This window comes from Centroberyx gerrardi, chromosome 11, assembly GCF_048128805.1.
Source record: "Centroberyx gerrardi isolate f3 chromosome 11, fCenGer3.hap1.cur.20231027, whole genome shotgun sequence".
Classification (NCBI taxonomy): domain Eukaryota; kingdom Metazoa; phylum Chordata; class Actinopteri; order Beryciformes; family Berycidae; genus Centroberyx; species Centroberyx gerrardi.
The window spans coordinates 30,983,537-31,006,653 of NC_136007.1; the positions used below are offsets into that span (position 1 = coordinate 30,983,537).

At 38.5% G+C, this 23,117-nt stretch overlaps 1 protein-coding gene across 1 annotated transcript; it reads left to right on the forward strand.

Annotated features, from left to right (window-relative positions):
- Positions 1–84: 84 nt before the first annotated feature.
- Positions 85–18,264, forward strand: pou2f3 (POU class 2 homeobox 3). Its single transcript, XM_071926955.2, has 13 exons — positions 85–170; positions 540–596; positions 3,017–3,045; positions 4,223–4,324; positions 4,727–4,832; positions 6,195–6,283; positions 6,876–7,052; positions 10,327–10,468; positions 10,744–10,877; positions 11,248–11,412; positions 14,978–15,020; positions 15,691–15,805; positions 16,158–18,264. The coding sequence occupies exons 2-13, from the start codon at positions 548–550 to the stop codon at positions 16,198–16,200; spliced, it is 1,194 nt and encodes a 397-aa protein (XP_071783056.1). The 5' UTR covers positions 85–170; positions 540–547; the 3' UTR covers positions 16,201–18,264.
- Positions 18,265–23,117: the final 4,853 nt, after the last annotated feature.

The following is a 23,117-nucleotide window of genomic DNA, read 5'->3' on the forward strand; positions in this document are numbered from 1 at the left end:
GCAAATCAGCCTATCAGGCTGTGTGGGGTATACTGGAGAGGTGAACGTTTCTCCACTTAGGAAAATGCAGATGAGCAGCCGTGGATTTCCAAAGTTTTTATCCCAATACTAGCGTCCTTTTGAATAATCAAGGAGACAGAAGCTCAAGCACTAGAAACTGCTCAACTTCGGTGAGTCATTGCCTCCATGCATGCTGCTCAATAACTAGAATATATTTTACATGTGCAATATGTAATGTCATATAAATTTGCTTCATCTGAGCAATATTAACCATTTATGTGAATTGATTTGGCATGGTTTTGACTATGAGAGATAGGGTGAGGACTGGTGGATGACTTCTCAATGCTTTATGGGCATATATTCCTTGCTTATGAATATTATAACTAGCAATCACATGTGTGTGTTTGTGTGGTGATGGTGGTGGGGGGGAGCACCACATTAGAATAAACTCAAGATCATTTTACTGGGTGACCTGAGTGCTTCATTGTCCTGGTAAAGTTACAATCCTTTAGGAAAATCAGCTATATTTATCATTACAGATATTAAGATGAGCGCAGACACAGTAGAGCAGTCGGAGGCTTCGGCTGAACAGGCAGGTAAGATTATTTCACTTTCTTCACCTCCAAATCATCTCGCCATATAGAGAAGTTCAGAAGACATGACTCAGAAAACTAAACTGTGATGTTACGGTGCTCTCTTTGTTTTTTTTTATTCTTTCACTACGGATGCTGAATTTTGCCATCCAGAGAAGCAGCCTGTTTTTCTTTGAAATTGAAAAAGTTCAACGTTTGTTTTTGTCCTTCTCTTAATTTCCATGGTATACATCAGATCTATCCTCTTGGTTACTGGTAATTGGAGACATTTTTCATCAGGTTAAACATGCAGATTATAGTAGTTGAGACAGGTATTGTAGACTACTACAGTAGTTTCACGTTTTCAGTTTTTCTTCAGTGCCCCTTTTAATGTGAAAATGATCTCTGCAACAATCAGAAAATGATATAATATTGCCTGGATTGTCTAAGTAATGTGATTTACAATACTTTTGCTCATTCAGCTGTAAGGGTATTTGTTGAACTTTGGGTCTGAGTGTATGGAGTGTGACAGTTTGACATGCTAAGAAGCTTTCTTTGTTCTATAACTTTTCCTATGCTCTGACTTTTTTGTTCTAAATTTTTAGCATGTACTCTTCAAAGACTTTTATCACTGTCCATTACCACAGAGCCAGTTAGAATAAATAACTTGCTACTGTATTTAAGCACAACTTTTCACAACAATTACTTCCAACTTCACTTGAGATAACTTGTTTTAAGCAACGCATTGCTCTTTGTTCTGGTCCACATAATGCCCAACAGATCCCGTCTTAAAGTATATAACTATAAACCTAACAAAAGCAGCATTTCTCCCTACTGTTATTTCATGGGGAGTAGTGTGTGTTTATTGCGTCGGTTGGTCGGTGTACCAGGATGTACCTGAGGCTGTTTGCAGAGAAACGCTGGCTGCCCGGGGCTGAAGACGCCAACCAGCCACCAAACCAGGAACAAGCGGCAGCAAATGTGGAACTTTTATTTAGACAGAGCTTGTGTGAGAGAAGTGAATAGCTCTATTTAATGGAAATGCCAAAACGTGTGTATTTTTGGCATCCAGTCAATATCAGGGCTTGTTTTGTATCAGTTTTTCTATTATGAGCTCGACTCTGTTCCTGATTCAGACACACTGTACTCGCATTACTACAGTGACTGTAACATAAAACCATAGAACAGTAACTCTGTGAGATGCAGATCATCACAAGAAATTTTTCATCATATTTCAATACCATCCTCTCCATCTTATATGTTGTTGGTATTGGTATCCTACGTGTAATTTCTTACTTTGCAAATACAATGCTGCTAAAGTTATTTTACACTGAATAGGCTGTCGTATGGGTCAGTGAAGACAATGAAGGCTAGTACAAAAGGAAGATCCCTATGCAAACAAGTGGTTCAGTAAAAGCTTAAGATTACAATTAAGTTTAATTTTTCCCTGTCATTTTATTTTGAAGTTTAAGTTCAGTTAAGTTTTTATATTTCTAGAGTTTTCCATTCCAAACTGAAAGAATTAAGAATTAAAGAAGATGTACAATGGTATATTATTAGAGACCACTACTTTTTTTATGTACTTTTCTGTGTGTCTGTGTGCATCAATGTTTTTCTGTGTGTGTGTGTGTGTGTGTGTGTGTGTGTGTGTGTGTGTGTGTGTGTGCACTCAAATTGAGGAGCCCTAACAGAGACTACCCAGGCTATGAGCTGATTTGCATGGCTTGGTAATTTCCATACTGGAAGTTTGGCTGTGGAGTTGGTGGTGCGGGTGGGGGAGTGGGGGTGGAGGATGAGTCTGTTTCCATTGTGCGTCTCCAGCAGCTCACTGCCTCCCATATAGACTCCCAAAGGCCCCATTTGACATTCAAATAATGCAAGCTTACCTGGCACACCTTTGAACTCCCCTCCTCCCTACACTCCTCTATCATCTCTGTACCTCTTTCTCTCTGCTCCTGTATACTTTAGGAGGAAAAAAGCTGCACTTCTTAATAAGAGCTGTCATTAATGTATGCTTTTAGTAGGCTTTTATGTTATTACTTTTATTATTATCATTTCAGCAACAAAAGTAATAGGATTCAACAGGGGGGGCGAAATAATGAAGATAAGACAATAAAATAGAACATTTTAACTATCTTAACTAAACTAAAATATAAACTAGTCCAGGCTATGTTACTGTACACTACAAACTCTATGGAGAATGGAGATATTGTCCCCCTTTCTTGTAACATGTAGCATACAGTATTTGTAGATTACATGACAAATCATTGTAAACATATCCCACATACATATATATACTATGTTTGAATGCTGAAAGACTTTGTATAATCTTTGACACATTATTGTCCAGATTATTGTCCCTTTGAATGACCTGAACATTATTAATCAGAGCCATGGAATAAAATCTTAATATGTGAATCTCTTTCTTTCTCCTGAAGATTTAGAGCACAACGGAATTGACTTCAATCGACATGTAAGTAACAATCTTTTAACACATATACAAACGTTTCAGCACTAATTTTTAACAACTTGGATACTCAAATAGGAATATAATTCCACATCTTGTATTCAAATTCCCGATACATTGTTAAAGCAGCATTTCATAAACAAGGTCTCCTTCAGGCAGTTGGATTGGATTGGTTTGCTCAGTAACTTGGTCTTTGTTGGTCAAAATAGTGCTTTACTAATGTGTTGGGAGCTTGAAAACAGCATGTGCAGATATTTTTCCATTGTTTGTTTCACTTTTTTTTTTTTTATCCCACACGGCCTAAAACTGGTTTTATATTCTAATCTTTGACAAATACATTAAACCGAATGCTCACTTGGAGAGATGCATTTTGGGCTCCACACGGTTTAGGATGTAGAAGCACCAAGAAGTACTATATACCTAAATAATTAACATTTTAATTCATAGTCATAGAATACAAAAATAAGTTTGACGTTTACATATTTACTGATGTCCTACTGATTGAAGATCTTGCACAATTGTAAGGTGTTTACAGACTTGATAATGAAGCTCAATTTGAATATCAGGAGCCTGAAGCCATGTTAAAGGTGCCGACTGCGCTATCAGCACTGTTTATGCTAGACTAAGGTGAAACTGAGTTCCTTGACTACTAATATCCTCGGGACAAACCAACTGTTCTCCCACATTATTGACATCACTTTTAATACACCTCAAATAGTTTCCAGCTATTTGGCTAATTCTTCAAATATTCCTTTTGGCAGAGGATGACTTTTCTTTTAGTGCTGCTGTTTACAGGAAGTGCCATGGGTTTCGGGGGGCGGGGGATATTTGCATATTGGCTTGCCCAAGGGGAGGGTGAGCGTCTATCACTCTTTGTATCTTGTTTAAAAAGTGTAGTGACCAAACGGGTCCTGGAGCACGTGTACACGAATGTGTGCACACTTTCCCTCCATACACAACACACACGCATGGACAGACACACACACACACACACACACACACAGACAGACACATATAAACATACACACGTACCCCTCAGATTATGTACGTTAACACAGTGAGATGGCAATACTTCACATCCACTTAACCCTAGCAAATTCCCTTGTTTAAAGAAAACTGAACACAGACACAAACTTTGACCAAGAGTATGAAATGTTTGGCTGTAATGTTTTTGGTGTCCTAGATAAAGACAGAGGATATCAACGACTCGCCCCATTCTGTCTCCTCACTGAAGACATGTCACCTAACACAGGGCTCACCAGTGCCTGGAGGACAACTGACTGGGGTAGGACATACACAACCTGAGCCTCAATCAATAGCATTGGCTATTCTACATCTAATTATGTTGTCTAAGCTATACGATCTTTTCTTCAGAGACTGGTTATTTTAATACTAAGAAATGAGGAGAGGCAGGTAAAATATCTGGAACCACATGTGCCCTTATTAGTCCCCTTATTTTATTTTAACATAATTGAGAAGACAATAATACAATAACCAATTAGTCCCCTTATTAACAAAATAACCTTTTCTCCTGTGTCAGCTAGTGTTTTCAACAGGAGTGGTCATGTTCACTGCGAATCAATTATCAAGCTTACCCCCTATTTGTGAATTTTGCTAGTGAGTAGAAAGTAATATTACAGAGGTGTTTTTTTTATATTCATTTTTTTAATTTTTGCTTTGCCAACAGGAGCTAGCCTCTCTCCACACCATGCAGCAGCTGGTTCTGATGCCACCTTCTCATCTTTCCTCCCCCTCGTCCTTCCTGCTCTCCCAGAGCCAGACCAGCCACCAAGGTGGAGTTTTCTCTTCTACTAAGTCAATATGGCAAATCAACACAACTGGGACCAGTCTTGTCTTGAATAGTTAGGGGAGGTGTGGCTTTGAAAAATAATCATTTCCCAACACATCTGTGTGTCTAGTTAGGGACAGTGCATTGTTTTTTGTTTTTTTTTCCATCATGTGTTAACTCTTTCAGGCATTGTGGTTACAGGGACAAATCCCATAGTATTTTCTCACTCCTACATTTGCATTTTTACTTGCAGCAAGGATTAAAGTATTTTGTAATAGCCTACTTGGGAATGTCCTGGTAAATGAGGTAGCACAGAGGAAGTGATGTAATCCTTGTACTTCCTCTGCAAAATTGTGAGTATGTGCTTGCTGCAGGTGCTCCTCAAGAAATACTTACCATTTGATTCAGGTATCTGTCCATATTTTCATATTACTTATGAAATATCATAGGTTACAGAATCTAAATTTACAACACATAATGTTAAAAACAAAATCATATCATCAAAAACAGGTGGTTTCACACTATCCGTTTAGGAAAAAAGTCAGTAACACATGACAAAAACTAGGTAGTTTTTCACAGTGACCACATACAGAGAGCACCGTTTTTGTCCACCAACCATTTGTCACCAACATATAATTGTGCCTACTGCCAAGTAGGGCTGTGCATCAGCCAGACCAAGAACTGCAAATTTCTTTATCATATAAAGTGACCAAATTGACTAACGGATTAAAGGAATAGTTCACCCAAAAATGAAAATTTTACCATTATCTACTCACCCTCATGTCAGTTGAAACACTGGTGAAGTTTGTATGTCAATATAACACACAGCAAACCTGCTGGCGCAGCTTCATTTCAGCTTTCATCAAAACAACTGGAGTGAATGGAGAGCATTTCTTTAGAGTTCCAAAAAGGGCAAAAAATGACCAGAAAATTACTCCAAACAGCATAATCATAATAAAGTGTTCTGAAGCCAAACGATTAAACTGTGGGTCCAACAGTCCAATATTCACCTAAATATACTGTCTTGTGATTAGTAGCTTTTCCTGACCCAGTTGGTCTGCAATCAGATTCTTGACTATCTCGAAAAACTGAAAACAAAACTCAATCTAAGCACACCTCCTGTATTAGCTATCAGAACTCATTATGATGAATTCATGATTTACTAATTGTAAATGCTTTGAGTTTGTGATTCAGACAGAGATTTTAATCCATCACTGTAAGACTTGCTAGGTTGTTTCAAGGCTAAAACATACTGAGCTGACAGTCAAGCTATACTTGCTGTAGATGTCAACGATCAAAACAGATAATTGATGTCAATGATCAACACAGATTATTGAACAAAACGGTGTGCCGTTTTCCTTTGCAGCCCTTCTGCCGCAGAACCTGCTGTCACTTCCCAGCCAGAGTCAGTCTAGTCTTCTACAGCATCAACCTGGACTGGCACTGACTCCACAGGTAAACCCAGGCAACTTCCTGACTACTATAACACAGATCAATACAAGTTATATAAATAGTAAATAGCATAGACCCTAAAGAAATAGCCTATATGTTTCATTTTTACTATCAAATTATGTTTGGCATCATACTGTCAGGCCTCGTACCAAGCATTCTTGGAGAAACTACCCTGAAAATGTAACTACCAACCAGAGATCTTAATGTTGAAAGGAGGCAAACGAGAGTTACTGACATAACTACAGTTCTAGGCAAACAGTGCACTGGATATTATCTGTCTTGTGCAGGTCAAGTGTTTATACCAACAACAACAACACACTGGAACAAAGGAACACACTTCGTTGTTTATGTTGCACATTTGGTTAATGTAGTGTTCCTTTGTTGCAGTGCGCTTTTTATTTGTCACGTGCATTTAGGTTATGTAGTGCCGATTGCCTGTCTCAGCCACTGTAAACAAGTCTATCAACCCCCTGCAGCCTATATTATGGTCACTGTGTACTATGGCGCAGTAAAAACCTTACTTATCGCCCCTTTTAAATCAACAGGGAACTAAAGATTGACAGTGAAATTAACGTGTGATATTTCTCTGGTCCAGGCTATGAGTCGCTCTGGTCTGGCAGGACCGTCTATGGAGAACCACATGGACATGACCCATCTGCAGATGCCCAAGCACATGGCAGTACCACAGCAGGAAGAGCCCAGCGATCTGGAAGAGCTGGAGCAGTTTGCCAAGGCCTTCAAACAAAGACGCATCAAACTGGGTTTCACTCAGGTACTTTTTGGGCTGTTTAGGTGCAATTTGAGTCACTACAAATTGCTTTATGTTGCTATGTAAGAGTAACAGCCCCAATCTGTTTACTTCGGAGAACTTTTGCTTGTAGTTCCAAACAGGTTTTAGTCATTGTCTCCTCTATGTCTCACTTTTATCAATTTGGCAGTGTTTGCGGTCTGCACTGGAATCTGAAAATACAAGGGGCCTGTCTCACAAAGCAAGTTCAACATAGTCAGGGTATCTTTGCGATAGCTGGCTTCACAAAACCTAACAATACCATTACGTTTAAGGTTAAGGTTATGGTTAGGGTTGTGCAACTAAAAGAACTTTGGTTAAGGTTAGGGAAAGGGTTAGGGTTAGGGTTAGGGTTAGTCACTATATACTGTGTATGCAGCTCAAGAGTTTACTTTTTTTTCTCACTGGAGGCTTTCAATCTTAGAACTAGTATGTCAGTTTTCTAAAGGTTAGGGAAAGGCTTTGGCCATGGTTAAATAAGAAAATCGTTCTTGTTGGTATGAATTGGGTATGAGTTGAACCCAGGTTGTCAGAGTTGAAAGCAAATGCTTACACCCATCCACCACTCCAGCCACAACATACTTACTTTCCACTGTGTTATTTAAATGTCAGACTACTTCCTGTTTATAGTCGTGCTTCCTTCATGTAACCCTTTCATGCAAGGAGCACATATTTGCATTTCACAAAATTTCAGGAGATCTGGCTGGGACAAATCCACAGCAGCTATTTAATATAAGATTATATTGATCCCTGTAGGCAAATTAGGTCATTGCAGTGGCAGAAGTAATATGATTGAGCAGAGAAAATGAACAAACACAATGGTGACTATAGAGGACATCAGGCTATGCTGTCATAAATCATAGGACTACTGGGACCCACTTGATAACTCGGGTTATCAAGTGGGCACCTCCCATCAATGATGTTTCATCGAATTAGCCCCAGGACACCTCCACAAGGCTCAAGTTCAATAATTATAGGCTACAGGGGCGGCTGATTCTGCTGGCTTGAGACAGACCGCTCAGCAGGTCAGAAACTGAATTGTATCCACAAGCCAACATATCAACATTCTAAAGAATAAATATACAAGTAACCATGCTACTAACAAACAGCCAGAGCAACGAAACTCCTACCAACCACGGTTAGATAGAATGCTACCAGCACAAGCCAACTAGCCAACATACAGTAACAATCAATATCCCAGCAAACATGCTACACATGAATAGCCATAGCAACCATGCTATCAGCAAAAAATGTCAGTTAGCATGCTACAACAGACAAGACCACACTACCACATGTAAATAGTATGTTAGTTCTCAGTTTCAAATACTGTTTTTTGTGTGAACAGATAGCTGAAATAAATAAATGTAGCCTATATCCTTGGCACACATGCTATACATGTTCTATATATATCCATATAGGATCCTAGCCATATAGACTTGATGGTTCACATCTCTACTGAATGGTGTTTACACAGCTACACAGCAGTAGTAACATCATTAGCCTAGGGCAGCTATAGATATAGAGACCCTCAGCCAATGCAGAAATACATTTTACACACTTCAGTGCCAGCCACTTCTTTCTAATTTTAGTAACATAGCTATTTTGACATTTTTGTGGTCATATTATCATATGATCATAAATGTCTGTTACACCTTTGTGTCTCCAACTGTTTCTTGACTGGTGATGTCACTATAAGGCGATAGGGAAGTATTCACTGAACAGTACCACTCATGGCCACATGGTGCCACCAAAATGCGTTACATAGTTTAGCTTTAACAAATTTAAATGGGTCTCTGTAGAAAGGTATCCTAGCTTGTTCTTTCTTTCTTATATTTTTCCTAGGATTTTCTGCTCTCCTCAAAGATGGCAAACAATTCTTCACGTTTCTATGCACGGCCCTCTTTCTCACTCTCCATTGCCTTCCTCTAGTGCTTCCTAAGCTGCCTCCTTTCTTGGATGAGCCTGCCAATCTCCTGCTGTCGCCTGGACTTCTGGACTTCTGAAACTACTTTTTTCCATTTTTTCATAAACTCTCTACAGAGCTTCTTTCGCTCTGTATCTGAACTAGTGGCTTCAATTGAAGTGCCCTCCGTACTCGTAGTCAAATCCATTCCAAGGTCTATAGCCGTGCATCCTGCCTGTGATTACTAACATTTATGTTCTTCTCTCAAGAAGAACAAACTTATGACCAATACAAACAATATAAAAGCGAAAAGTAACTGTTTCTGCTGCCAAGGCTAGGATAGTGTAAATGTGTGAGTAAATAGGCTTCTCACTGCCCCATCATGAAGGCACAGTGGACATACTTTTCATTGATACAATATTGTGTCATCACATTGAGTCTGTAAAAAGACTTTCTAATCACGAAGTCAGTCTCATGTTCCCCAGGGCTGGGGTGATGGAATATGAGTGCAATCTATTGCACTAATCACTATTGGGATTCCTATGAAAGAATTTCAGGACACTTAATATGTAAGAGTAAATTTCATTCATTATTGATAACTATTCTAATGTAAGCTATCTGCTACTTGATACAGGCCCTCGTTTATAGTCAGAGTGGGCAAATGGCCTGGAAATGCTACAAACATTTATAATATCTCTGATCTAATAAATCATCAAGGAAAGAAAAATGGTTCCCTCCTACTTCTTATCTGTGTACCCAAGGCCACGGGATCCACTAGGAGTGGGGATGCCATTTTTCAAGAGGGTTGATTGGCTTTTTTTTTTTATACATTTGGGTCCAATAGCCTGAACATAGGTGTGCAGCCTAAGTTACCATGGCGATGTACCTTGCTTAAAAGTGAGCCACCGCTGTGAGACCGAAAAGCCAAGGTTAAACCCAAAGTTAGCTTGCTAACCCATGCAGGCAGGTTACGAATATTAGATTTTGGTCTATTATATAGAGATTCCACAAGTTGTACCCACTGAGATGTGGTGTCACGCATATTAATTTCCTCAAGTGCAATTGTGTCATAAGTTTGCCACTGCTATTGCATGTATTCAGAATTAATTTGCACATTTGAGAATTGTCTCGCTCTGTTGAACTCTCAGGACACAAGTCGGTCAGCTTTTTGAAGACAAAAGATACAAGATGTCACAGAGTTTACGGTTGTCAATTTTTTTGCAGCTGATTTATCTTCATAACCAAGATCTATAAAGTGACCTAAACAGCACTCGTGATCAGTGTTTTCACTTACTTTCACTTTTGCATCAGTGGGTGATATTGGTTGTGTGTGTCTGTGTGTGTGTTTTTCCACAGGGAGATGTAGGCCTAGCTATGGGGAAACTGTATGGCAATGACTTCAGCCAGACCACAATTTCCCGCTTCGAGGCTCTCAACCTCAGCTTCAAAAACATGTGCAAGCTGAAACCTCTGCTGGAGAAATGGCTGAGTGATGCAGGTACACGGCAATGGCAGCTGGTATTTCATTGCCAGTTTTTAATATAATACCATTGATTTTTTTGGCGTAGAGTGGAAAGGGGACACAAAACAAGTAAATACTTAAAGTCAGATAAAAATATCTATTTGTACCCAAATATCTGTTTGGGTAATTCCAAAAGTGATTCCATTAGTGTTATTATAATATTTTGTTGTACAAGAAAATGTACAACAGGTGGATGTTAAAGTGTGTTAAAGTGATGATGACGGTCTGTCTAATATTTGTTTTCATATTAGAGAACTCCCCTTCTGACTCAATGAGCAACCCTGCCTCCCTACCGCCCTTGATGGAGGGCTATGGACGCAAACGGAAAAAGAGGACAAGTATTGAAACGAACATCAAGCTGACTCTGGAGAAACGTTTCCTTGATGTGAGTTAAATGATAATTCTGGCCACAGAGAATTACAGAATTACAATATAGCAATAATCATAGAATGTTAAGCCAATTTTCCAGCATGCCCTCTCTCCCTTCAATAAATTGTTTGTCTCCCTTCTATAAATTGTTTTAAGTTTACATAATTTTAACGCAGAATCAAATCAAACAAGAGACCCTAATGACAGCCGAATATCACAGACACCATTTAAAAAATAAGTAAATAAAAAAATAAAAAAAATAAAAATCTAGACACGATTCAGTTACTTTCATTTATTTATCAGGTGTAATGGTTACCACCTATCAACTTTCCACTTTCCCATGTTAACATTTGAAGGAGGAAATCATTCAGATTTTTGTTTTTCAGAACCCCAAGCCCAACTCAGAGGAGATAACGCTGATCTCAGAGCAGCTGTCCATGGAGAAGGAAGTGGTTCGGGTTTGGTTCTGTAATCGGCGTCAGAAGGAGAAGAGGATCTACTGCCCGGTGGCCAGTTTACCAATGAAATCACACAACTTCAATTCCAGAATGGTTAGCTGTCGCATCGATCCCACTTAGTTAGAAACAGTTAGGAATCTGTTATCTTCTCAATATTTTGTTCAGTTTTACATATTTTTCTGTCCCTCCAGGAGTTTTTCTGTGATTATTGAAAACAAAAAATCTTTTTGGCCTTCTGAAAAATTACAAGGTAATTCCAAAGTAATTGGGAGTGAAATTCCAATGGGTTTTTTGTTCCAAAACAGTGTGAAAGCAAGTTTTGAAAGCCAGAAATCTCAGCACCTGGTCAACCCTATCAACCCCCCGTAGATATATTATGGTTATTTTGTGCTATTGGTCAGTGAAAAAACCTTACATAATGCAGGTTTAAAGCTAGGGTAGACCCTCCTCCTCCCTCCATACGAGGCTCAAGCGCATGCATGAGAGGAGCAAACTTAATAAATCCCAAATCTTTTACACAAAACACAGCTCTGCTAGCTCAGTCTACTTGTAACTAAAACATTCGGCAGCAAAAATTGTCTTTGTCAGCATAGATTAGCCCTTGCGGTTACAAACACACATTGCAATATGGACATTAGTCGAGCTAGGTTCACTCTACACTGGAGAGAGGGAGCGCCGGCTGCTTAGCATTGGCCAGACTTGATAAATTCCAAACCTTTTATGCAAAACACAGCTTTGCTAGCTCAATCTGGTTGTAACTAAAACATTTGCCAGCAAAAAATATTTTTGTCAGCATAGATTAGTCATTGCGGTTACAAACACACATTGCTACAAACCTTGGTCAACCAAGGTTCACTCTACACCGAGAGAGCGCCGTCCCGTCCTGTTTTTGCAAAACAGCTCTGCTAGCTCACTCTAGTTGTTACTGAAATATTTGCTGGCAAAAAAAAATATTTTTGTCACGCATAGATAAGCTACCACAGTTGCGAAGCCAAAGCTACCTAACACCAGTTGACTGACTGACCTTATTTGTCCAAAAAGCATCTACATTTCATTATAGGCTGATATGGTGTGAATTAGTCTCAACTAAGTACATTACAGTCTTTTAGCAGAGCCTCAATTTGTCACAATTAATTGCAACAAATTCCAGGTGTTGGATTGGATGTCACAAGGTTATAAAATTAAGTTCTTAAGTCTGTTATGTGTTTTTTTATTAAAATCAAATGAATGTGAAATGTTGAAAGCGCGATTAGGTTCACTTTTTCCAAAAACAAAAGGCACATTTAGAATACCTGGGTCAGCCGCAGCAGTCTCATCTTCCACTAATGTCATGTCAGAGTGTCACCCTGTTTTTCTGGCACAATGCCACAAAGTAGGGCTTCTCCCGTTATCAAGGTGAAACAGTCATCAAGAGGAGAGAGCTCCGGTGTCGCCTTGCCCTGCCGGTGTCAATGTCACTGACAGTGACATTGTCGCTGCGCAGCAAAGCGCTTCTTGGCGTCAACGTTTATATAAGACCATTTCTGTTTTCTTTTTAGTTTTATAAAGGGTCCGGCTCTCGGAACTGGCAGCATTAACTGCTGCTGTGACATTTCTCAACAAACTTTTTTTGGGTTGGTGAAACCTGAACTGAGGCCACTGGGGAAATTTCTCTTTTCCGGCATTTTCTCACACAGAGAATGGAATGACAAGCACATTTACATACACATCAGTATTCATTCAGGGCAGTATTCATACATACACATCAGTATTCATTCATTAATCATCTATGGTTAATTGTGGGAGTTAAGGGGCGGAGTGTGAGGCTTGTGCACGTGTGCAACATTCACGGCTGATTACAGGGCCTGGGACAGTCACAGAGACCAGATATTTTCTCAGAGCATTTGATTTGATAGCTGTTGGGATGTAAAGAGAATTTCACCATTCATATTCACAATTCAATCTTTGAGCCAATCATAACACTGTTTTAAAAAAATGACAGTAAGCATCCATCATACTAGAATATCTTATTCGTTTTTCAAGCAGCATATAATGGTGAAGACAGACAGGAAATTAAGGAGTGTGATAGCGCATTAGGTGAGTTGCACAATAACTGTGCAGTAGTCCATGCAATATGTTACATTACAAACCGAAAATTGGGGGACAATACAATGATGGATCAATGGGCTGAGGGAACACAGGCTAACTTTTCAGAAAATTCAGTAGGAAGAGGAAACAGCGCGAGACAGTGGAAAGATGGGCAAAACTTACCAGACAAATAAAAAGTTTTAATGATCTGATCATTAGGGATACTACTACAACTACTACCACTATACTAATAATAATAACCTTTATTTATAAAGCACTTCCCAAAGCAGCGTTACAAAGTGCTTTATAAGATAAATAAAAATGAAAGGAATAAAATAAAATCCAAGACATGAATTCGATTTTTTTGTGACCATGAGAGAAATTATCTCATTTTGAATCTGAGGCCTTAGACAATGATTATGAGCATCATTTTTTTTAATGTGCATGTTAGCAAGCATCTCTATTAACCCCCAAAAGTTGCGTTCTTCATATTGCTTTGCATTTGTTAATTAAATGCCAAAATATGTTTGGCCAAATATTACACAGCTGCCAGAACGTGAGTTAAAACTCCCTGCCATTGTGCTTTCTCTTCTCTTCATTCATTTCCCTTTGTTGTAATTCATCTATAGCTGTCATGGAATCCAGCCTTCGGTTTGTTTCCATCTATTTTGCAGTACTTGTGAGACGATCACTGGATGTTTCATGGTGTTTCAGCGTAGTGGCCAAATGTCTCCATTCATTGCCCGCATTAGCAAGTTTAGGCCAACTTGTACTGAGGTTCAACAGTGCTACTTGTTGCCATATTAGCGTTTCCACACCTAGCTCAGACACCTGCTCAGCCATATCTTTGTAAGATTTGCGGACAATCAAGCGATCCTCTCAATGACTTATTAAATTCTTCCTTGCGTTGAATTATTTCCTTTTCTCAGCCCCAGACTCCAATTTACGAAATCGGTTGCATTCTCAATGGGTCGACATTTTACTACTTTGCCCCCTTTCCTTTCTCACTCTGTTAAGCAGTGCACTCTGCAAATTACATAACAGTGACTGAGCAATTGAATAGATTTTCTCATGTAACAGTAACTAGGCATTTTATTAGTCATGCCTATAGAGTTACAGGACTGTCGTTTAAAATGTGTGTTGCGGAAAGAAGCTATCCTTTTTTTTTCTTCTTAAAGACATGGTACATGTCATTTGCTGAAAAGGGGGTTGGGCTTGCGAGGCCCTTCAAGGCGTGTGGCACGGCACTTCTTGGCTCTTGTTGCATGGTATTTCCCATACATGCCATTAAAGTAATCTGAGAAAAAAAAAAAAAAAAAAAATGAAAGACCTTGTGAAATCTGCAGTGTCTGTCATATTTAAAGGGTGTTTTTTGTGGGAAAAGCACAGAAACAGGTCAAAAATTGGTAGCCCTTCCAGTCTTGGCAGATTTTTACAAAACAAATGAATCACAAACTGCAATTCCTGGAAGGACTGAAATATAATGTTGAATATGCAAATTGTTGGTTGTGAAACAAATATATTTTATAATGCTGGTGTGAAATATGCATTGTCTCATTCTCATCCATTTCCATTGAACTCATTGTTTCAGGCCTCGGCATCCAGATCCTACAGCCCTCTGGCTTCAGGCGGAGGCAAGTACCTTTAATTTATGGTTACACTGAGATTTTTGCAAAAGCCCAAACCTGGTACCTAACAATGCATTCACACTGCAAGCAACTTGGTTGATGGGTCCCTCTATTCTGACCAATTCTGGGAGGTGTGAGAAGCTCTGATTGTTATGAAGAAAAAAATAAGCTATGTAATTGCATGCATTTCTCACACTGCTGGTATTGCCTCTCATAATATGACATCGTTTTGAGGAGTTAACATGGGCCAGTTGGGTAGCATTCATTAAAAATAAACAGAAAAAATGCAATAAAATTACTTCAGAGCTTATCGACCCCAATGATACATCCAATGGTTCTCCATAGGTTTTGGGACGTTTATTCCTGTAGTTTTTCAAATAAGTTATAGTGAACTGGGAAGCTTTGAATGGCTGTAATCATCTTCTCATTCATTTTGCACTTGCCAGGCAGCTATTGCTCGTTAAATGAAATCATGTCGATAAGCAAACAATTGACAAGATTGTTGATTGTCTGAGTTTCCCTGGTCGCTTAGCTTTATGGGAAATGAACTAACTTCCAGTGACTTTGATTGTGCTGCTCACAGCGTGAACGTATGGTTAGAGTTGTGTATGATCCAAGTGTGTGTATGTGTTTGGATATTCAACTGACTTGGAGTGTGTTGATGTTCTCCTACTAGTTTCATCCAGTTCCTCTCCGAACAGTGCAAGCCGTGGAGCTTCTCCCAACAGTCTGTCCATGGCGTCTACTGCTTTAACGTCTCAAGTCAACCAAACTACCTACAGCACACCAGGGTATGAAACCTTCACCTCACCAGCACCATGGATGGCTTTTCTGCCTTTCGACTAAAATGTGTCGCTAAGACTGAAAATGTTTTTAAGCAGAACCCTCGATTGAAGCATGCATGCATCAATATGTATTGGTGCTAGACAAACTAATGTCAAGATTTAATTGGACAAATTTTACAAATATCAAGAATAAGTATAATTTTCTGTCACTTTTATTTGGCTAACTGGATAATCCTGCTTCCTGTCATACTCCCTTTGGCAACCAGCTCTGAAACCAATGATCAAACAATTAAAGAACAGGCTGCAATAGCAACATGACATTATATTAGTGATAAAATGTATGGTGTTTGCCTTTCAGGTCATGGTATCGCACATGGAATCATACGGCATATCATCACTGAGAAAAATGAACAATCATATGAACCTTTTGAAGAGCAACAGATGTTTTGTTTGGGAAGAATGTACACTGAAGATCTGATGCAATAACACAGAATATCCCTGTTATAAACAGCTTTTATGACTGCAGGCAAAGCCTGAGGAGGACTCATATGACAACAAAGCAGAGGACTGTAACATACCACATACCAACCACCAACACCTTAGCCCATGCAATTCCTAATGCCCTCAATCTCTCCCATGACCTGTTTTTAGGTCAAGGTCATGGATTAATTTGTATTCCAGTGCCCCAACAAGTTTGTTTTGAACAGTTGCAAAGATATCATGGTTGATACACAGAAAAACACAACAAATACCATAACCATATTGTCAAGCCAATATGGTAATATTTAAGGTCTGAAGTTGTCAGGACCCAAAGACTGTATGGGAATGGTCAAAGATTCAGGGCCGGATTCACTAACATTGCAATGCGAGTGTAATCTGCGTTTTTTTTTGTTTTTGCACCTCAGTTTCTTAATTAAGAGCAACTGAGTCTTATTCACAAGAATTTTGTGCAAATAAAGTTGTGGCACAAACAAGCCCTGCACAAGAAAATATCCCCCTTCATCCCCAGTCCAAATTGCATGCTTCAGTTATAAGACTAATCCACCAAGGCCGGTACCCTTGCATCCTCAAGCCCCTTTATAATTGGAGCGATCACTGATCTGAACTGAGATTCAAGGATGAATACCCTCTGCCTTCCCTGCGTCTTGCAGCAATAATAGCAGCCATTCTGAATGGCCAAACTCTTTATGCAAAGTCTCTATGTCACCTTAAAAAGGATCTTCTCTGCACAACAATAATTTGGGGAGTAGGTGTTTGTGAATTGGGTGCAATCTTGATTTGCATAGCCTCGCCTACAAATACATACATGGTCAAATTATGTCATTTACATGCATAGACGGTGCTCCCTGTAGGCTGAATAGGCAAAAGCCTAGGGCCTCATGCATCCTTTATTTTATTTTTTCTACTTTCAGAAAAAAAAAAAAAAAAGTCTTACCATTCTTATTGGATACATTACATGCCAGTGATCATAAAACCAATCAAAACCTCTGATTAAGGGGAGGCCCCCCCTCCTCCAGCAAGAGATAGATCTTATTGGCTGAGGCCCCCTTGAAAGCCCTCATTTTAAGCTCATGTCCACACAAGAGGAGAGACACATTCACCTTTGTATTTCTTACATTTTATTTTGATATTCATGTGCTGTATGTTATAATAGTTAACAAAAATACAGTGCTTTAAACACTAAATTTTTACTCAGTTTTTATTGCTTGATGGTGGGTAGGATTTGTCTCAAAATGGGGCCTCCACACAAGATTTTGCCTAGGGCCTCCAGCAGTTTAGAGCCGGCCCTGTTTACATGTAAATTACATATGTATGACCATGACACGTGCAAAGAGGCTTTATTTTTTGACCAACACTGCAAGGCATTCTGATTTTGTCATTTTGGTGATATAGCGCGCTCTTCCCTGAACAATCCTTTAGTGAATCTGGGCCTGTTTTGACACTTACTAGTTTGTTGTTTATACACCCTATGCCTGTACTGCTATGTACCTTGTTTGGTGTGAAAAATGAGGCAATGAATGGATTTTGTGCCACAATCCTTTTTGTGTAATGGTTCTAATTTGAATGGTTGAAAAGCTGGATGGATGCATGGACGTTATTGCCATTATTTTTGCTAGTCATTAATCTGGCCCCAATTTCCCAGATAGCCCTACAAGCATCATACAGAGCATCAGAAGATGTACCCGTTACCCACAACCTTTACAAATTGTTACCTTTAAATGCATTCAAAAGTTGAAAAAAAAAACAAAAAAAAAACAATTGAAGAGCAAAAATAAAGTAATTCACATCAGTTTTTACACATTTTGATTTTGTACCAAGGGTGAACAGCTTGCTCAATGCAACAACAATAATAATAGTAGCATCTCCACGGTTCAAGCCAGTATAATAAGATTAAATCTCAATAGGATTAATGAATATTCTCCAGCAGTCTAGTATTGTATGGGTTTAAAGGGGAAATGCACCAAAAAATGATTGATATGAGTTCTGAGTTTTGAACATGAAGAAAAATGCAATCCTATAACATCATCATATTGCATTACCTGAGATGGTTGAGAGAACATTTTATGGATAGTCATCTTCCCATGCCTATATTAAACATTAAAAATTTTTTATATGTGTAGTGGAAAGTGACTGACCATAAAGTCTCAGGTAGTGGTCAAAATGATAGAAAAAAAAAAAGATTACTGGATCTTAAACATCACCATGGAAGGCTATACTCTGTATGCTAAATGAAATTTGGAAAAAACCATGTGTACTTTCACTTTCATCTGATGTTCTTGTCCATCAGTAACCCTAACTTTGACCCTAGATCTCCATTTTGAGATTAGTTTCCCGTCAGGTTTGCTGCTGCTTGTGGAGACCATCTTGTCAAGTTGGATGTGAAAACGTGTGGACCTGTGCTGGTCCAGGCCAGAGCTTCTTTTGGAGAGTTGCTGCTGGGTCTTCCCCACATTTTAGATGTTTGTCTCTTAGGTTTCTGCAAAACCTATTTTCTGCTGTAAGTTGGTTGTTTGTTTATCTGTTTTATATAGTTAGTTGACAAGGGTGCCTTTCAGACCCCATGGTTTGTTGAGTGACCTTTTTATTAATTTCTGTTTTGAGTGTCATTTGTAGCTTTTAGATCATTTTAGAGACTGTAAGTTTCATAGTGGTAGGAAACCCTTTGAGTGAAAAGCTAATTAATTAACCGGTCATGACTACATGCACCAAATACAACCAAGTTTTATAGTGATGCATAATACAGCAGGTACACTTACTTTAGTCATGGGCAAAGCAAAGTTTTCACTGATGCAACTGAAGCAATTTCACACAGTGCCATACGCTGATCCTCAGAGTCTCAGGGAATCATTTCTCTTACCTCTAACCCCCAGGACCTTTATTATCTTTTATTTAATGTTATTAAACAAATTATGGCCATGTGCGTTATGTCTTTCATTGGCTTTCTTCAAGCTTTTACATTTTGTTTTTACCTTTTAAAACAATTTTAATCATAATATGAAAAATGAAGCACTTCATAATAATAATAATAATAATAATAAAGTGCATAGCACTTTTCAAAACAGTTACAAAGAGGTTTAAAAACAAATAAACACCAATGACAGAAATGTTATCAAAAGAATAAAATAAACAAGTTAAATATGTAACAAATTATATAAAAGCCTGTCTGTAAAAATATGATTTATGAAGTAAGTTGAAAGATGACAGTGATTTTGCCAGCCTGTGCTCCTGTGCTGGGATAGAAGCCCAGACGGCAAAAGCCCATCGGCAGGGGCGATTCTAGGATCAGACCTTTAGGGGGGCTCAGCCCCTAATGAGAATGTGACATCACTCATTTCACTGGATAACAATTAATACATTAATATTTTAATGTTTAATTTTAATATTTATTTTATTTATTTTTTATTTTAATTTACAACAATAATACTTTTAATGAATTACTAAGTAACATGAGTTTTACACCACAAAATATTTTTTAAGAAAATGAAAAATTGAATATGCTGTTTGCAAAAGTATTCAACCCCTTTCACTTTGGCAAACCTCAATTCAGTTAGGTACACAATGTTACCTTCAGAAGCAACCTAATTAGTTGGGTGGTCTATTGTAGTGTATAATAATAATGGTTCAGAATGAACAATCACAGATTTCAATATAATACACCTGTTTTAGAGAGGACCCTCAGTTAGTTAATAAAACCTGAGGCAAAGACTCGATCATAATGACCAGAACTTTCCAAAGTAAGTAAAAGATCAAGTTATAGCAAAGCAGATATGAGGAGAAATGTACAAAACATTGTTTCAGTCTCTGAACCACATGGGGACAGTCCACCATATCATCAAGCAATGAATGAATGTGGGCAAAACAGAAGCTGCCTTGGCATTATAACTATGTGGTCTTGACTACCTGTCCACTTTCTCACCTGGTTCTTGCTCTCTCTCTCTCTCTCTCTCTCTCTGTGCTGACTCCATCCTGCTCTCCCCTTCTCTCCCTCGTGCTGTCAACCAAAAGGCAAATATAACAACCAAACAGAGTATTTATAATCTAATAAGAGGTATAAATTGATCCATATCAATTTATAACATTATTCTAATTGAATATTGGGTTGCTGTGGGCAATGCAGTCAGGTAACGTCATTTTGACTTTACTCTCTCACCTGAACCTGGCTGTTTTCTTGAAGAAAAAAAATCGTATATCCATCTATGGAAAAACAGACATTTCCAATGAGTGAGGGTTTGTTCCAATGCTTCAATTCACTGTCCATAAATGTACTGTAAATATACCATAAAGCCCAATTCTATCAGAATAAGAAACATTGTGACTACTTTAACTAAAATAATAAAGTGTATCAGTTAAAATCTCCCCAAAAGACCACCTGAAGACCTCATGACCTTGAAAAACACTTTAGAAAACTTAATGCTGTGATGCAGTATCAATAACTTTTGAAAACTGGAGATTTGTGTGATTTTGACAATTTTGACGATTGGATGACAAGCACTATTTTCTGAAAATGGCTCAGAAAAACCCACTTATCTTCAATGTACCTGGACATCCCATACATTTTCTGAATGGTCTAGGTGTGTAGATTCTGGGTCTAGAGTTTCATGAGGCTGTGATTATCCTAGAGCTCACAACAGGTCATTTTATACAGTAAGGTCAAGTTTAAAAAAATGCTGTCATCACATTGAAATGGTTACTATGAGGCCATATTTCATCACACATGAATGCAATTGGGCTCTTTGGATTCACAAGAGTCTCAGCTTTGTAGCCATACCCAATCTACAATTCCATGACTGTTTAGGTACCACAGTGTGCAGAAATAGGGAAGGAAAAAAAAGGCGAGAATAACATCTTTTCACTGCATGCAGAACTCTGTGTCTTTAGTACCCTGGAGCTCATATACCCTATGTAGCTGACATATGTCAGACATGGCTGTAAAGCTAAGACTCTTGCGGTTCTAATGAGCCCAATTTCATTCAGATATCTTGATGTGAGAGGTCAAGGGACCTGTTTGAAAATAGTCATGCCCATTTACCTTTGTCAAAAACTTCGCCGACTTTGGAGCTATGTTACGCTCCGCTGTAGCTTAAAAACTGAACTCGCGAGAGCTCGTCAAACACGGACTGCGCCGTGGACCCTGGGACAGGTGTCTCCGTCGGGCTTAATTATTATTATTTTTTAGGGGTACTGAGATGAAATTTAGGTGTGCTTGAGCACCCCTAAAAAGAGTCTAAAATCGCCAATGCCCATCGGCAAAAGAAACATGAGCAGTGATCCTAAATCTAATACCAGCAATCTTTTCAATTAAAAAGAAGTAAAAAACTGCCATGCCCAAATATGTGACTTCCGGTTCTGTAGCGATTTCTCTATGGGGAAAATCAATGGGGTTTCACATAATCGTCCCTGTCACAGTCTACGTTTAATGCAGGATTTTCAAACTTGGTCGTTAATGGATCATTATTATGCACGTCAATAAATCTTTTTGTTATCCATCCTTAGTCAACTCCCCTTTTAGTTTACTTTGGAACGGCTACCACAACCTTGTTTTACCCTTAGGATATTTCTGTTGCAACTTTTGGAAATGATTTCATTTCGTGGTCATAAACTATATAACTACATTACTGTCTTCCATCATTACAACCTTAAAATATCTTTGAAAACATATGCCGCAATATCACAGCACAACGCCTGATTAAGCATAAGCATTATTATTGTTATTATTATTATTATTATTATTATCATTATAAGGGCATAATTCAAAGAATTTTTTTTAATTGAGTTTTTGAGAATTTAAACAAATATTTTTACATGAAGATTGGACATTGAGTAAGCGGCAGTTTACAGTGGCTGTGTACAGTACCATTTACAGCCAGACATTTTGATGCGCTGCGGACAAGAATTTTATTTGTGCATGTCTAAGGATGCTCTATAGCGATTTTCGTGTAATTTACGCAACGTGTGTGGGACTAGATGGATTGAATTACAGGGTCTGTACAGCTTTTTAAGAATGAAATCCAGCACTTTCAAGGTGAGTAATCAAACTTTTTCCAGCACCTCGAAGCTTTAAATCTCATACAATTCAAATTGTTATTTTGGTTACTCTGGCCGACCCCTAAATAAAACAGATCTCAAGAAAAAAATAAAATACATTAAAATGATTAAATCAGAGTCAGATGGACCAAAGGAGAGCAGAAATGGATCAGTGTGGTTTGTCTTGAGTGCACTCAAGTCCCTACCACCCCCATTTGGCAAGGAACATCCATCCAGCAGGCTCCAATGATGGTGAGGATGATGATGACGACGGTTAGATGAACCAGTGGAATGGCGACCAGGTCCAGGTTCCAGAGGAATATGCTCCACAAAAAGACACAGCCAGGATATCAAAGATGCACAATTGTTTGTAAACAGTTTGGTGGCTATTCTTCAAACGGATCTTCTGTTCGATGTTTGTGATCATTTATCTCTCAATCCTTCTGTCGTGTTTACTCGAATTTGCTTAGCTACTACCTTTTTCAGAGTTTAGCTAGCCATTCTCTGGAACAATCTGTCTTTTTTCATTGTTAGATATGATTTTGTCCAGAATTCCATGACTATCTGCATCGTAGGTAGAGAGATAACAGTGAAACTATGATCAAAATAGTCATTTTTCTACATTCTCTAATTGTGTTAACTTCTTGTAAATGAAATAATAGTATAGTAGACAAGCAAGCCGTTTGCCAATCGCCATAAAAACAGAAGATGAAGGGCTTGGGATAGAGCTCCGATTTCAGTTTTCACCTGAAGATAACAAAAACTAATAGTTGTGTAACAGCACACAATTTTT